Source organism: Trematomus bernacchii, unplaced genomic scaffold (assembly GCF_902827165.1).
Source record: "Trematomus bernacchii unplaced genomic scaffold, fTreBer1.1, whole genome shotgun sequence".
Classification (NCBI taxonomy): domain Eukaryota; kingdom Metazoa; phylum Chordata; class Actinopteri; order Perciformes; family Nototheniidae; genus Trematomus; species Trematomus bernacchii.
The window spans coordinates 16730312-16747113 of NW_022987973.1; the positions used below are offsets into that span (position 1 = coordinate 16730312).

The following is a 16802-nucleotide window of genomic DNA, read 5'->3' on the forward strand; positions in this document are numbered from 1 at the left end:
CCATTTACTATGAGAATAATAATCCTCTGGGTATCTTTTTTGTATCAACTCCTGTTACACTTGGCTTGGCTTCTTCTCATTTGACCCTCAGTAAAACCTCCGCAGAGGTAGACGACTGAGCAAACACACATAGTGGCTAATCCATTTTGTTATCTGTCAGATGGCGTTGTTTGGGGGTGTTTGTTTGTCATGTTACGTCTGAGGAGATTCTCTGGTCTTTTCCCTCTTGTTACATTTAGTTGGCTGTTGAAAGGCTTGTCTGCCAAATATAGAGCAGCGGTCCACATTTCAGCATGAGAAATTGGAGAAGCAAGTAAGATCATGTGCGCGCCATCCCCTGCGCTCGTCTGAGAGGTCAACCTCGAGAGCAAGGCTTTTATACAAGCTTTTCTTTAATCCAGAGGCTCGTCTGCACATTTTGAGAATAATTGAATATCATCTGTTTAAAACATAAATAGCTGTATATGAATAAAAAATCAACAACATAGTTATATGGCTTTATTCGGTGAGAAGAATGAATGTAAGGTTTGGTGAGTTGTGTCTGTGCTCGCATGCTTCCAAGCTTGGAAGTACAGATCTGAGATGAAAGGATTTTCTTTCCTATTCTAATCCGCACAGGCAGCTAGGCCCTTGTGATTATTCCCGCCCCCTTCTCTCCACTCATCTCTTTGAATGCAGGGCCTTTCTAATTCACCCTAAAAAGGGTTTCAAAAGGGGATTATACTACTGATAGAAATTAAAGCGAGAACACGTCCGTCCTTTGGGACCAATGTCAAACATTCATGAGTCGATGGATGCTCACATTGTGCTCAATATTGAACTGATTTGGAGCAGTTTATACCAAACTTTTGATATAGTGGTTTTATTATATTTTTGAGAGGTTATTAATGTTAATGTTTAAATGTAAATGTTGAAAAAATTCACGAAGATTTGTGCACAGCAGCACAAGAGCATACGCCTACACATAGTAGATGTATTCCTTTTGTTCAGCAGTATTTGCCTTAGATGTACATATTTGAAAAGCATGATTCCTATGAGAGTTTTACATTGAAGCCCTTAATGTTAAACATGTTTGGGAAAGAGAGTGTTTGAGAATGAGGAGAAGCTTGTGGCTCACCGACCTGGGCCTCAGTCCAACAACTTAACGCTTCATAGCCTCAGAATCGCTTAAATCCTCACACCCAACCAAATGCTCTTCAAGAGAAAAAGATAAATAAATAAACTCTATGTATTAAGTGTACCATCCTTTTGCCGTAGCTAAAGTTTTGCTTTGCTGCAAAGTCTTTTCAAACTCGTCGACATGGAACTATTTGAAAGTAGCTTTAGAATACTGCTTTAGTTTACACAGACAGCGGTAGGGTAGAGAACATGGATTGTTTCATACAAAATGCAAGTCGGGTAAATCTTAAGGTAAAGTATGGACAGTTTTCAATAATTTACACAAACGAGGAATAAACTCAGTCAAAAACTACAAAAATCGTATTGGATCTTGGACCCATACAGGGTCCACTGTGTGTGAAGCTATCTATTGACTGAATGTTGTAATTGACTCTTCATACCTCATCTGCAATTTGCCCTTTTATTCCTCCTCTTTGGGAAATTAAGTTATCTTAATATTGTAGACTTCTGATCTCTTTGTCTTCTAGATGATCTGTCCTTAAAAGCCTAAATGCCATAAGTGATAGATGTAGGTTGTCCTCTGCTTATACCACCTCTCCAACATTGGTTGTGTGCCAATTACTTTTATAGTGCCCAGACTGTGTGGAGGTTTGATTTTCCCGTGCTGTTTCCGTTCCCTTAAACAAGAGCAGCACATGCATCAAAGTCACCCCTGCCACAGCACAGTTCTCCTATGAATGCTGATATGCTCAATGGAGACTGCATCAGTGTCCTTGAATACAGAAGCGTTGCATTATCTATTGTAGGCAGAGAAAAACTCCCCCTGTCAAAACAATGTTCACCCTATATTATGCTGTTTTTCTCCCATTCCTCTTCTGTACCCTTTCGGTCAGCAGTTTTGTCAGTTATCTACTGCAGCTAGGCTAAAGTTGTAATGTGGGTGGTACTGCTGCTGGTACGAATCCAGGTGTATATTACTCTTTATCAGAATCCAGGCAGATACCTTAGAAACTATTATTTTTCATCACTCCTCATACCGAAAACCATTTTATTTTTCCCGGTAGACTCCAAATGGATGTCTTTGGGGAGAAAACCATACAAACACAAGAAGAACGTGCAAGGAATTTGGGAAATGCTTTAAGCATTTATTGACTTCATTACTCCAAAACATGGGCATTCTGCTGTTCACCTTTCAATGGTTGAGTTGGAGGATAAAGTGCTCCTTGTATGATAACTTTCAAGAGTTGTAAAAACCTTGCTTCATGGTATTATTAACCTATGTGCAGTGTTGGCATCTGATAAGCCTTCACGTTCTTAGATGCATAACTCAAACTGGCTTCCAGATAGCATTGTGTTGATATGGCTAGATTAAATGCACCTACTTAACCAATGAGCTACTGCAACACCATGGCACGGTGTCTGTGCATCCAAAGTGTTAATTTGCCATGTAGCTAACCAGCTTACCTTGTCAGATTTACAAAACATGATTACTTGATAATCTCTGCCCTTAATTCCACTTTATACTATGCAATTATATAGGCACATTTTTGTCATCTGTCTGTGTCTGTGTCCAAGAGGAAGTTACCTACTGACAAACATGTTTGAGTTCATCTCTGTACATGCAAACAAATAGTGTGTAGTAAAACCATTTTTGGACTGTTGCACATTTGATTCGTCCTTGTTTCTACGGTGAAATCATTTAAAAATGTACCTATAAACGTATACAAGGGTTACTGTGTTTGTTTGTCTACTTCTCTACTGCTCAGCTGAAGGGTTGATTGCTTGGCATATTACGAATGATTTCCCTCTAACTTGATATGCAGGGCAAACCTTCTGATTTAGTGATCCATGTAGTTGTTGTTGTTTTTTGCTGAGAATACCTTTTCCCCCTCCATCTAAATAATGGGCCATTACCAAAGTATGCACTTTTTTTTGCTACGAGAGTTAAATATTCCTTTGTGCATTTCTTTCCCTTCACAGGGCTATTTCCAAATATCCCAAAAGGACTTGAGGGTGTTTGTGTAGGGGCTGTGTGAGTAGATCAATAAAGGTGAAGTTAATATGGAGATGAGCTCCTCTTCGTAGTGGAGGCTGGGGAGTTGTTTAGTCCTTGGCGATGAGCTGAGCTCGCACATTCAATTATGTTTCGTAAGTAGGGCCTTGCTGTCCATCTGGAAAACTAAATTATATTTAATCATATCCATTAGGTTTATGTGTCCCTTGAAGAGTCAGACATGTTGCTGTTAAATCCATTCACTTAAGATATATGTCACAATTATTATGGTATTTTTTTATTGTTCATAAAATAGCTCAGCCTATTACTCTAGAGGTCCTGGCAATTTGGTTATTGCTGAATAATGTGACATTTAATATAGCTTAAGAAATATGCTGCTTTGTTCCTGTGCTGCCTGACCTTCAGACTGTACTTCCCCATTATAATGATCTGACGTTTTGTCCTGATGTAGTTAAGATGAATGTCAAACCTGTTACCTCAATACATCAATTTAAATGATGTCGACCATATTCATATACATTGTATAAGGTGTTCATTTGTTTGCTGCAGACCTCGATTAATCCTGGTAGAAGTCGAGAGAAGTATTGTGTATAAATTACTAAGATCCAAACAGGCAATGTGTTGGGAGAAAATGTACTTGGAAGAACCTTTAAAGGTCCCATGTCATGGCCATTTCTACTGATCATAATTCCATTGTTGAGGTATACTAGAATAGATTTACATTGTGCAATTTTCCAAACTCACATTGGTTTCTCATACAGCGTCTCTGTATAGTATGTGTATTCACTCTCTGTCCTAAACGGCTTGTTGGAGCTCCTGCCCTCCCCCTCCCTGTGAGCCCACTGTGCTCTGATTGGTCAGCTCGCCCACTCTGTTCTGATGAGTCTACCACCGTTACAGCTGAACATCAGTGATTATGTGTTACAATGGCGTTTGTTAGCAACCAGAAAATGACACCAGTAATGACAAACAGATGAGAATGCTGCGTGGGGTCTGGGTGCCGTGTTGGCGGGACGTTGCGGGGCTCGCTGCTGCGAGGAGCGGACAGTGTGAGCTGGGTTCATTTCCTGCTTGCTTCGTGGGATCTGCGAGACACATCGCGAATGGACACGGGAAGGGGTAAGTGCTGAGGGGGCTGCAGCACCCCCATCTGCGAGGCTCCACTAAAAAAGGCATTTATCTTTGATGTAACCATCCATAATTCTGTCCCCTGGGTCTTAAGTCTACCAGTAAGTCCCCGGGATAAATAAAGATTGAGATGGAGTTATCATCCATGTTTTTGGATAGCAGCAGGGGACTACAATGACTGCACTGACTGTTTATATTTACCAGGGCATTAGCAGATTAGGCACTCAAACTAACAAGGTCATCAAACTCGATGGCTGCGAGCAGCAGACCTCTGCTAAGCATCTGGCAGAGAGAGAGAAGGGGAGATTTGGTGTGTTATCCTGTGTCTCTTTACTTTGGACATCACCTCAGTAGTAGTGCTTTGAATGACTTGAAGGGCACAGAGGTATAATTTCTGCTGAGATTCCTTCTGTGTGGCTGCAATGTCATGCGTTACAACACTGTGCTGACACTTTGCCACATGTCCTTCTGATTAAGCAAGTGTCTTATGAACATCTCAATCTGCTCTTGTTGTTCAGCCAAAGTTCATCTACTGAGTAGTTTCAAGCAGCTCTTGGATTGATTTGATACTTTCTAAAGTAGATTTATATCCAGGTCATCCGGTTTGGGTATGTTTGGGGCTTCTAACTTAACACCCTGGATTATACTCAGTGAGCTCCAGACTATAATTATCAAAACAAGTCAGACATGCTATGTGGCTCAAAAAATAAACTGCGGTGTAACTTACCCTGCTACGCTCTTGTAGTGACCTGCCTTTTCACCTGTGAGAGTGTTGAAATGTCATGAGGTGCTAGCTGCAACACTCATGGCCCCAAGGTGTAATGTGCTGTAAAAGTCTATAGGCTTTGAAGATATAGTGCAGGTACAACTGGCACTCAGTAATAGTGCACATCACTGTCCATTAAGATAGACATGGTTCAATAGGAGCTCTGTGAGACAGCCAGCAGTAGAGGTCGATCGGAGTATCAAGCCCTAGTTAGAGTAGCAGCATGACTGCAGCTTAAGCAGTGTGTGCAGAACAGAGCTCAGGTCACTCCTCCGCATGTACACACACATATTTCTACTCCTACATCCTCTGCCTTAACCCCTGCACCTTTATCATCTGCTTATCCATCTGAACAGCTGAAACCTCTGGTGCTTTTTTTATATGTTGAAGAGCCTTGAATGGATTTTGGAATCTTATCAGGTTACTCCCACTGACTGGAAGTTCGTATCTCTAGCATTTTATTAGGGTTTAATCATTTAAAGGTAGCCATGTTCTTAATATATCATCCAATACTGATATTCTAATGTAGCACAAGTTCACATTACCCTGGCATCCATGTCTATGTTGTGCTTAGTGTAATATTCATTGTTTTCTGTTTGTTTGTGTCAGCCCAGGTAACACAAAAAAAGTACATCAGGTTTATTTATAAAATTATGTTCATGATGTGTGGCTTTTGGATTGTCTTTCTAATGTTTGGGCACCACCCACAGAAGAGCGTCAACAGAAGGAAAACAGACTAACGGAGTACATCTAATAATAGTTTGAGGTTGGGGGCTCTTGGGAAATCTCACAGCCTGAATAACAACTTGCTTTCCTTGAATCATGTGCAGGAAAACTTGTAAAATGTATTTCGTTTTTTAGCTGATAAGGCTTCTGGATATTATGACTAGGAGCCTTTGCTAGGAGTTTGCTCGACTGTTTTTGGCTTTTGAGTTCAGGAAGGTAGGTACCTAAAAATGGAGTTTGGTCACAACTGTCAACATTACAGTGAACACATGGAGCTGTATTTCTATCCCGGCTGATCTAAAAGCCTTGGTCAAAGCCTCAGACTTGTAAGACGTCAAAGAGTGATTCATTGGTATTTGGGTGGGAATGTAGGTGGCTGAGCTGTTGATGACAGCCTCTCAGTTTGTTGTCAGGTTTCTCCTTGCTGGAAGATAAGGTTTATGACTATGGAGAGGGAGGCGGAGAGAGAGAAATCCTTATAGGCTCAGCTGAGTTTATCTGGATTTTCTGCTCGGCACAGCCTTTTCTCTCCCAGTCAGACACAAGCGGGTGACCTTGACAAGAATGTGGCTTATTGTTGTAATAGATACTGTTGTTGTCAACTGACCTATGGTCAGAGTGGGAGGGTGAGAAATGGGAGAATGGAAACAGGGAGAGAATCACCAAAAGATCCTAGCAGAATCAGTATCTAGATTGTTCAAATCTCTCCTGACAATGTAAGTAGGTGCTTCTCAATGTCGAGGAGGCTTGCTTGGTAGCACATGTCTTCCGAGTCACTTGCTTCAGAAGCGAGGCAAGAATCCTTCCTAGCCTCGGAAAACGAAGAATTGCGGAACAGGCTAACAGGTGTGCGTCATATGCGAGGCCCAGCCTTAAATGGAGTGCGATTTCCGCCAAAGATTTAGAAATTGGTCCGTGCGCAAAGCATTGTGGGGATTTTACGACCGCGGAGTCTACACATGTGCAGCCTCGAAATGTCTCGCTACGAGAAAAAAATGTATTAAAATAAATAATCTTTTTATTTCGATTATGTTGTTTTCATAATCGTTGCAAGCCAAAATGGTAATTGCGATTAAAATACGATTAATTGAGCAGCCCTAGTTGCAGCCCTACTTGCCAATATTCAATGTTTGTTTTCTTTGTGTGTGTTTGTGTACACATGGTGTTGCTAAGAACACCCAGCCACTAACCACTACCTGTAAAACCACACAGTATCTTATAAGCCAACCAGGCAAAAAGAGTAGTGTTAATAGAGCACAGACTCAGTATGTGTGGACAGTTTCTCTGATAGGCTTTCAACATGTTTTATTGGCACTAAACATAAGTGGATGTTCAGGTTCCCTGCATCTATGTGGAGATCTTTTAGGCCCCGGCTCCACGGGGACGAAAACGGGTTGAATCCGCATATTTCTCATGCGTATAGCCCTCTAAGCTCGACGACGCCGTAAGTGAAACGTAGAAACAGACCCCGCAAACAACAACGGGTCCAAAGGTGGATAGATCTGGGAACGGAGCGCTCTGGGGGGTCCAACGGGGCCGTGGAGTCGCCTATACGGTCATTCGTTTTCATAGCCCCGCCTCTCCCCCGCAGGGTTGCTATCGTGCTCCAGTCGCTACTGACCATGCTACAGTTCTTTGTGCAACATCTACAGGAGCTCCTCCTTGAATTCAGATTATTTATCTTTATCTCGATATGGACATAAACGCGAGTGAAGTCTAATCTGACAGGACGGAGACACGCAGCTCCTGCCGCTGTGATGCAGCGGGAGCAAAACACACACTTCAAGTCAGATCATCACCCTTAGCTATTTTAATTACCTCTCAAACTACCTAAACTAGTTATAAATATGTTCATTTTTACTGTCGGGTCACTCATTACAGGATCAGCTGCTGCATGAGACAGACACTGACGCTGTCAGAAGAGAGGAAAAAGAGACAGGCTCCGTGTATTTGATGATTATATATCATTATATCGTCGTTATTCATTTGTTTTAAAGCTCAATAAATAACAATGAAGACCTTTGACCGGCACTTTTATAATTTTGTCCGGAAGATTTAAACTTTAACACACGCTGACCGGCGAAAAACTCTGCCCGGTTCTGTCGGCCCCCACCGCGGAGAATACACAGAAGTGCAGCCATGACAACCATTCTTCTTCGCTGCTTTTGTGGAGGAAGTTGCTGCTTTTGTGGAGGAAGTTACAGCGCCACGTACAGGTTCGGCATATGTACTGCAGCTTTTCCAGCGTTTGGATGTAAACGGAGCCGTCTCGTGGAGCTTGACACAATCCGGTGTATATTGCGTGGGGACGGAAGGTTTTTTGCGGTTGCATTTGAGTTACTCCGATGCGTTTTGCCGTATTTGTCCTCGTGGAGCCGGGCTATTAGACCTCTTGATACTCTCACCTCAGTGCCCTTTAAACCCAACCCCCAACCTTTCATCTAGCAAACAATACTCAGAGCAGCCAGCTGAGCCAGAGAGAGGAAATGAAGGCATTAGGTTGACAATGTGAAGCTGAGTGTACCTAACCCACCATGTCAACCAACCCGGCTCCCAAAGGTTCTCTGACGAGCAGGTGCAAATGATTTTAACTTGTTTTTTGAAAGAAATATAGGTTTTCTTATGGATTGCCATACGGGAAATACTTTCCATATTATTGTCTTCATTAGGCGCGTTCACACCGCAATACTTTTCCCACTTTAATTCCGATATAGTTCCGAAATGTTGCGTTCACACCAAAAAAGTCCGGAACTAAAATTAGTTTTTTACCCCCTTTTCCGTCCCTGCTAGAGAGGGAGAGAAAAAGGTTCCTATTTCTGATTGGCTGGGCTGATTGCAAACCATGCCCCGTAAAACTCCCAAAAAGTTTTGTGAAGCCGCCATTTTATTATCCTCGCATTAGCATTATTAGCATTAGCATTAGCGCAGCCCACAAACGCAGAGAGACTAACTTATGGCAACACAAAAGAAAACATGGTTCATGAGAACTAAAGAGTTCTCATGAACTAAGTTCTCATGAACCTTTGTGGGAAAAGTACTGCGGTGTGAAAGCGCCTCTTGGGTACTGAGATAATAATGAAGAAAGGGAAGATTTAGTTAAGGCTACTCGATATACTGAGGAGTCAACATACTTGTATTCTGCTCCTCACCTGATTCAAGAAGTGTTTAATAAGGTGATTAGTGTTTTGAGTGATTGAGTGCAAGGAACATAGACCATAGGAAACATTAAATAGTCACTTTGAATCCATTTTAGCTGTTTGAACGGCTGCGAAATGGGGTACAGATACTAATGTCTATCCCAGGGTGAATTAGCATTTAGCTCAAAGCTCTGTTGTGCGTGTGTAAAGCTTCACAGGGGGATGCTTAGAAATAGTACGGGTTTTAAGTTGCTCTTTAATGCTCAATATTTTTATAATACCCTAAAAGGCCATTTACAGCAACGTTTTTTTTTTTAACCATCTGGTTTTTTTTTTTAATTGCTTAAATCTGGGGACATAGCGGCTGCCAGCAGCAGAACGCTTCTAGCATCCAAACAGGTCGGAAAGGTTGTTCACAAATCTCTAGTTTTTACCAAATATTGGTCTAGTTTTACTTTTCGGTTTCATCGTAGTACTAAAAGGAGAGGAGTTTTTCCTCTGTGTGACTTTGCTTTACTGAGCAAATTAGGCCACTGCTTCATAAGTGAGCAAATTGGTAAGCTCCACTTCTCTTGGCTCAGTCTTCTTCCCTGCGGTCCCTCATGCCTTCTGTCTTTTTATATCACTTTTACTTCCCATAATGGAGCTGGAAGCTGTAGGAGCAGTCTCTTGACTAATGTATGTCCTTTCGTCAGGGAGAGCATATGTCTCCGCAGGTAAAGCCTCTCACACTTGCTGAAGACATTTCTCTTTGACAGAGCTTTGTGTACTTTTGTATACTCAAAGACTTTAGCTCTGTTGAACATGTCTCCCTGTTAAGATATTACATTTGATTACTACTAAAATTCATAGCAAATGTGGAAGCATTATTCTTCTTTTTAACAGTTAATCTGTAATTCACTGCTGTTGCTAAAGGCTGTGAGATGAAAGTGTGGCTGGGGAAGCTTATGCAGACGTTTTTCACGTTGATGTCTCGACTTCCACTGCTCTATTTCCGAACGCGTAGGGTTGTGTTGCATCATAAAAATGAGCTGTAATGTTAAGTGCCAAAATGTGTCAGAATTTCCTCGAGGCATTTAGAAAATGACATGTTCAGTAAAGGTTACGTCTCTAAGGCTTTTAAGTTGAAATACAAATGTGTTGAACATGAATTCAAATCTCATTCTGATTTTCCGAGTCTTATTATCTAAAAAAGTAAATATATGCATGTAAAATCACTGTCTTTCTCAGACAATCACTGTTTACAGGGAGAACCTCGCTCACTCATTATGGCTCCACAGAGATTGTCGGTCATGTGACCATCACAGCTTAGTTTCCTCTCTATATTATTCATGTGTGGTTATGCTTTCCTGAAAGCACAATTAGCAGCTAAGACAAAGAAGAAGTTGCCTAGGAACTGAGTGCATTTTGCCAGCTGGTGTTGCACAATAGCTGTCAGGTGTTCCTGTTTTCTCTTTCAGTTTCTGATTACTCTCGGCCTCTAAGGAAATGTGTGCTTTTTGTATTAGACCAGTATGCAGTCTTTGACAACAATCGGGCAGGTTTCAAGACTTAGAACATGCCATTTTATTTATTTTTTCACATTTTAGTAGTAAAATAAAAAGAGGCTTACAGTATGCGTTTTCAATTGTAGCCCTACGTAAAAACCGTGTTAATACGGCTCACTTGGGGGAAAAAAGCTGATGGTTTGCTGATATCAGACTCAGCACTGCAGTTGTTTGGACTGGTTAGGACTCAAATACTGCTCTTTTTAAATGCATTATACAAATGCAACACCATAGTACAGATTACAAGTTACCACAATGTTTTTTATGACAGCCAAATAAAGAAGCTTTTTTCTAATGTTTCCTAACTGGGTGTCATGTGGTGCTGAAAGAGGTACTGACCAAAGGCAGTGTAATCTCCACCGGCCTTTGACCTTAGTAACTTACCAAAGATGTTCACAGGGTCTGCCCTCTGTGTCAAAAAGAATTACATAATGGAAGCAGGAGCTCAGCTCAGCCAACTAATGACACTACTGCAAGGACTCCTCTTTACTTAATGGCCTCTTGTGTCAGCAGGAATTACATTTTCTCTTTTCAAGATGGATGACTTCTGTCTTTTATTGTTAGAGACGGTGTTGAATGTCTTAGGCTTTATCAGCCTGGAGAATCAATACCGTTCAATAGTTAAACAATCAACAACCGGCAAATGTAGATAAATTATAGTGCTTTTACACCGGGGTTGGGAAACTCTAAATACTTCAGATTATTTGTATTGATTCGATTTTAATTAAGGTTGTTACAATTTGATTTAAACCATGACACTTTTACAGACATTTTCTTCATGTTTAACGACATTCACAATGGCATAATTATTCATATTAATCTTATTTAATTGTTTAAATGCATTTAATACATGGTGTATAACTTACCATCATTTACTTATTAGCAGACATAATTACACTTTTCTTAATGTTTAAGAACTTAGTAATATAACAGATATGGATAATATAGTAGCACATCTTCCTTAGAGGCAGGTTAACCACATTGTGATTGTTGTGTATATTTACATTTTACAGCCTTGTTTAATCTACATCACAACTTTATTTTGTAGTACCTGCTCTTTCGTAGAACCCAATTGACCCACTGTTTAAGATGAAGAGATACAGAGATGTGGTTAATCCAAATGACCCAGTGTGTGTTATCTGACCTGACCTCAGGAACCTCCTTCCAACTCGGGTTGAAAGCAGACTCTGCTTTGGTATAAAAGGGTAAACAAAGGCTTGTCTCCAAAGTGGTTATATGGCTCTTAATGCTATTGCCTTTCAAACTGCACTTTAATTTAGACAGAAAGCTTGAGTCTGCCAACTAAATCAAGGGGGAAAGAGAAACTGCTTATGGTGCTTATTTTATAGCGACTAATGCAGAAAAAAGATTGTGATTTTATGGTTTAGCAGTAATGTGTATTGAACTACTGTTGCAGACATAATTCTCTGTGACCTGTAACAGCAGTCTCAGATGAAAGAAAACCATTAACCATGAACAGGCATTTATTATCTTGTTTCGAGCATGAATTTTGTATAGGAAAGGTCTGTTGTGACAAACAAATGATCTGTCTTCAACATCACATGATTTATCTTCAGAGCTTATATACTTTTAAAATGAACCAATCTGACACTGTGGGTTTCAAGACCCTGTATTTGCGACGCATGATTAACAAGACTTTTAGGTGGTATGAGAGCACATTGAACAAACTACCAGACCAAATGAACAAATCAATTAATGTAGGTCACTTTTCTTTTTAACATTATTGGTTGTTTTGCCGCATCTCTATTATGGTAAGTTTAAAGTAGTGGATTGATAGCTGTTGAAACATTTCAGTTGTTCTCCGAGTCATCTTAAAGGTCCCCATTATACTGTTTTTCATCAATATATTATAGGTCTCAGATATAAACAAACATGTCTCTGAAGTGTTTGGCTCGAAATACCAAACAGATCATGCATTGTAGCATCCCATAATCCCCTCTGTTTCAGCCCCGTTTCAAAAGTGCTGATTCTCTGTCTGTTACTAAAAAATCGTTATGACATAAAGTGGCCAAAATCTTTTTATATAAATGGATCAGGACAAAAAGTGAGTGAATCTTTTTTCCTGAAACCTTCAGAATCTCTTTACACAGAGGGGACACATGTTTATGTATAAAAGACAGGAAAAAGTGGATTTTGCATAATAGGTGACCTTTAAGGCATTTGACGATCGCTGACGTTAGTATTGTACACAATGCATCATTTGGTCCACTATTATTGTAGCTCCACACCCTGCTCACAGGAGTACGGCCTAGACCGGTGTCTCTGTATGACACTGCAATGTAATCCTTTTGTAATCCTTGCCCAAGCTCAGTGCTCAGTTTCTTAATCATGTTAAAGCTGAAGTTAATGTGTCTAGTAAAAAAAGTGCAGCATGTGTCTTATCTGCCACGGTTGAGTTATTGTTCGATCACTGGAAATCCAGGCAGAGTCCCCACTTTGTCAACACTGTGAGGTATGCTCGCAGATTCATCATAGGATTTTTGTCTGTCAGTTAAACATTATTCGTGCCAGTGTGGCTTTCTCAAGGAGTCGGCATGTGGTTCAGTTTGCGCGACACTCAGCCATTGTGTGGTTTTGGGGCAGATTTTGAAAATCAGTTTGTAAATTTGGCTGAACATGGAGTAGAGCCTTGTGTAATCTGACTATTTCAGTTGTATGTGGTTTTTTCGAAAACCCCGGACAAGAGGTCAGGCATTTCACTGTGTGGGTTTACTTTCTGCAACCCCAGAGTGAATGTGCTTTTCTCCACTTGTCCATTAATAGAACTTGGAAATAGAGCTCTTCTGTTCATGCACATTGTATACTGGTCCCGTTTCCGTTGTGATCCTATTATTTCTTTGTATCATTACATAGTGAATGGTTCTTTTCATTGTGTAGTGGCATCTAGACTAGTAACAGGATTTAAGCGGAAAAAATAAAAAAACAAAGCTCATCCAGGAATGGTTATACTCATTTAGAAAATGTTAAAAAGGGCTGGGAAATCCATCAAGATTATTTGATTCACTGACATTATTAATCTCCGGAATATTGGATGGAATTCTTCTGGGAATCACTAGCATTCAGTGTTGTTAACAAATAATTGTAGAGTCTTAGGGCTTCTCCTATGAAGGCTTTACTTTCACACTAGCTGAATCCTTGAACTTCAGTCTGTCTTGACCCTTGACCTGTTCTTTATTAGTGTTAGTCTTATCAGCCTCCTGTCATTTTAAACAGGGCTTTACTTATCATCTGGTTATCACAAATGCATTTTGTAAGGAGAATGACTGGCAAGGGGGTATTTTACAATGTCTACATTTGAAATGCAACAATTAAATGGGTTTTCAAAAAGTCCATCAACAGAAAAAGACCAAGCAATTAATGGAAAAATGGTTTGCTAATGGCATAATAAATCAGTAATTAAGATAGTTAGTTGCAGCCCTAATCTAGGCTACAGTCACTCTCTAAAGTGAGCACAAAAAATGGTCATAGCTAAAGATAATAAATGCATTGCAGGCCGACAAAGGGTTGTTTGGGACATAAATTGTTTAAGCCCATTATTTGGCGACCCAAAGGGTATTTGTCAAAGGCACTTTGTTGTTTGTGGTCAAAACATTAAGGTTGTCTGCTTAACAATTTCAAAGTCAAGTAGACAAACAGTAGTAGTCTCTCTCTCTATAAAGTAGATTACAAGTCAACTACCCTGAACATGAGCACCTAATAAACATGGTTCTCTGAGTTGATTAGTTTAGAAAGTAGGCGATGATTTGAATCTAATACCATGAGCCTACTTCTCAACCTAGCTATTTTATTGACAAAAGTTTTTTTCAAGTCACATTCTTTGGTCAAATATATCCCAAAATATCAACACAAAGGGGTTTGAAGAGCTGTTTTTAGAAGAGGCTCTGCATGAACCTGTTTGCACTTTTCACTGTTGGCTGTCAGTGCGAGAGAGGGTTCATTGTGTGGTCTTGTCTGCGGCTCTCTGTGTCTCCATACGGCCCAGGAACAGTGTGTGGTGACAGCTCGGGTGATTACCTGTCCTGTCTCATTCACTCAGCCGGCCTGCAGCCTGGCCACATCATGCATCAGAACCCTGACACATGGTGATTAGGATGTCGTTAGGCCTCACTCTCTGTCGCTCTCTGCACACATTAATTTGCTCTTCCTCCAAGCTCTAGTGGAAATGGGCACTCCACGCTCATTTCTGTAAACCATGAAATATGAAGCTTCTGTGGTGACAAGTCTTGAGCTAATATTACATTTCATCAGGGACTGATGTTTGGTTTTCAAAGCACTCATCACAAATTCAGATTCCTCCCTCAGACACTGATCTGGAATTTCTCACCCGGCCTAATTCACGGAGGTGTTGCTGTCAAATGATTTGTTTTATATATCATGATTAATCACAGCGTTTTGTTAATCTCAAATAATCCAATTAATTAGAGTTCCATCTATAAGTATTGTTCAGAAGCAGAACATACATCTTAAAAGGAAACAACAGTATTAAAGTGTTTTATTTAAATGCAACTCTTTCTAATCCATCTCCTGGCACAGCTTATCCTTGAATTTAGGAGGTTATTATAGCAAGCCTTTCGAAGACTTGCAAAGTGTGACTCAGTTTTGCAAGATTGCAATCATTATATAACCCCAACACACCGGATGCATGCCAAGTAAAAGGCATAACAAATCTTCATCTGGGTCTAGTCTAAATTAAGCAGTACAAGTATCTTGGGGATTTCTTTGTCACTATATATAGCCCTAAAAACGCTGAATTCTAAGAACAGCTGATGCTAAATGTCATTCCTTTTCCTGGTATTGGGTCGAAAACATACAGAACAAATGTATGATTCATTTTCTGGGAACCATGAATGAAAAGTGTGTACATGTCCACCTGGTAAATGCTGAGATAAACATAAGCTAAAATGTTGACCTGCTGTTGACGTAAAGGTCAGGGGACAATCAAAGTCAGTAGGACCTATCCTCTTTGGACCATGAAGTAAAGGTGAACCAACATTTCCCTTCTTGCATGGATGATAATTACCCAGTAACTTGGATATATGTTGGGATTAGTAGTTTTAGTTCCCTACATAATACTCAGTTTGGAACAGTAAGTACATTCAAAACATTTTTTTTAAAAGGCATGCAAGCTTATAATCAAATAATGTTGTGTCTTCTAAGTCTAATTGGATCCAGCATTGGCAGCATTTTTCCCTAGCACAGAGTGGTTTATGCCCAATTAATAAATGTGTGGTGTTGGCTGCAGCATGGCATTCCTCCTGCAGTTCAGTGCTAATGATTTGGAGCGCTTTAATGTCGACTGCCTTGGATGAAGAGCACTAAGCCTGGTGTCACTGCGGCCCTTTAATCACCATTAGTCTTTCTCTCTCCGTCTCTTTCCCGCCTACTCACTTTTCCACCTCCAGTTGTCTCTTGTGTGCTTCCCCTCAGTTGCTTTCATCATCTACTGTCCTTTTCATTCTCGCTTTCGCTTCTCTGTGTCTCTTCATTGCTGTCACAGTGTGTCAGAACAGGTGGAATCAATTACTGACCCTCAGCAGCCCGCTCCCTCACCACCACTAGCTGTGTAGTTGAGGGAATTAATGAGTGATCAGCCTTGGAGATGATTTGGTGTCACGGGTCTTGCTCAGCGATGTGCGAGGGAGGGAAGCTGTGGGAGGGATTGTTTGACAAATCCTGCATAACTAATTCTGTCCTCCTGTAATGGCGGTCAAAGCAGTTCACATGTCCCTCACTGCCTCCCCTGCCTGCTAATCACCTCTAACGTTGAGCAAAGACACAGAAGTATATTACCACGTTTTCTTTATAGCTTATCAGGATGACTTCCCTACCCTCTCTCACTGTGGCCTCCATTGGGCTTCACATCTGCTCTGTTTGTACAGTGGTTTTGACGTGTCTCATGTGTTTCTCACTCTCAACCCCCCACTTATTTCTTCACAGATGGAATCTCCTGTCTCCACGCCAGCTCCTCCCCCCCTCCACCTCCTGGCAACAGTTGGCAACAGTGAGATATCCTCGCCGTGTGAGCAGATAATGGTGCGCACACGCTCGGTGGCCGTGAACACAACCGATGTGGCCCTGGCTACTGAGCCTGAGTGCTTGGGGCCCTGTGAGCCCGGTACTAGTGTCAATCTCGAAGGCATTGTGTGGCAGGAAACTGAAGACGGTAAGTTTAAAGGTTCAACATCATGTTTAATAAGTGTAGGAATCTTTGGGAAACTCTGTCCTTGATTATGACCAAACTATTAGGAGAGAAAAGTGTGGATTTTGACAAATAGATTAGTTGGGCTAATCCATAGTCACAATTCTGACATGAATGGACTTCTCCTTTCACATACTGTGTAGTG

The 16802-nt window shown here is 40.8% G+C and overlaps 1 protein-coding gene across 1 annotated transcript in view; it reads left to right on the forward strand.

Annotated features, from left to right (window-relative positions):
* LOC117471490 (zinc finger protein 609-like) overlaps positions 1–16802 on the forward strand; it is a 76928-nt gene that overhangs the window by 38456 nt on the left and 21670 nt on the right. Inside the window, 1 exon segment of the mRNA XM_034116554.1 lies at positions 16396–16621. Within this exon segment, the coding sequence (XP_033972445.1) occupies positions 16396–16621 (226 nt within the window).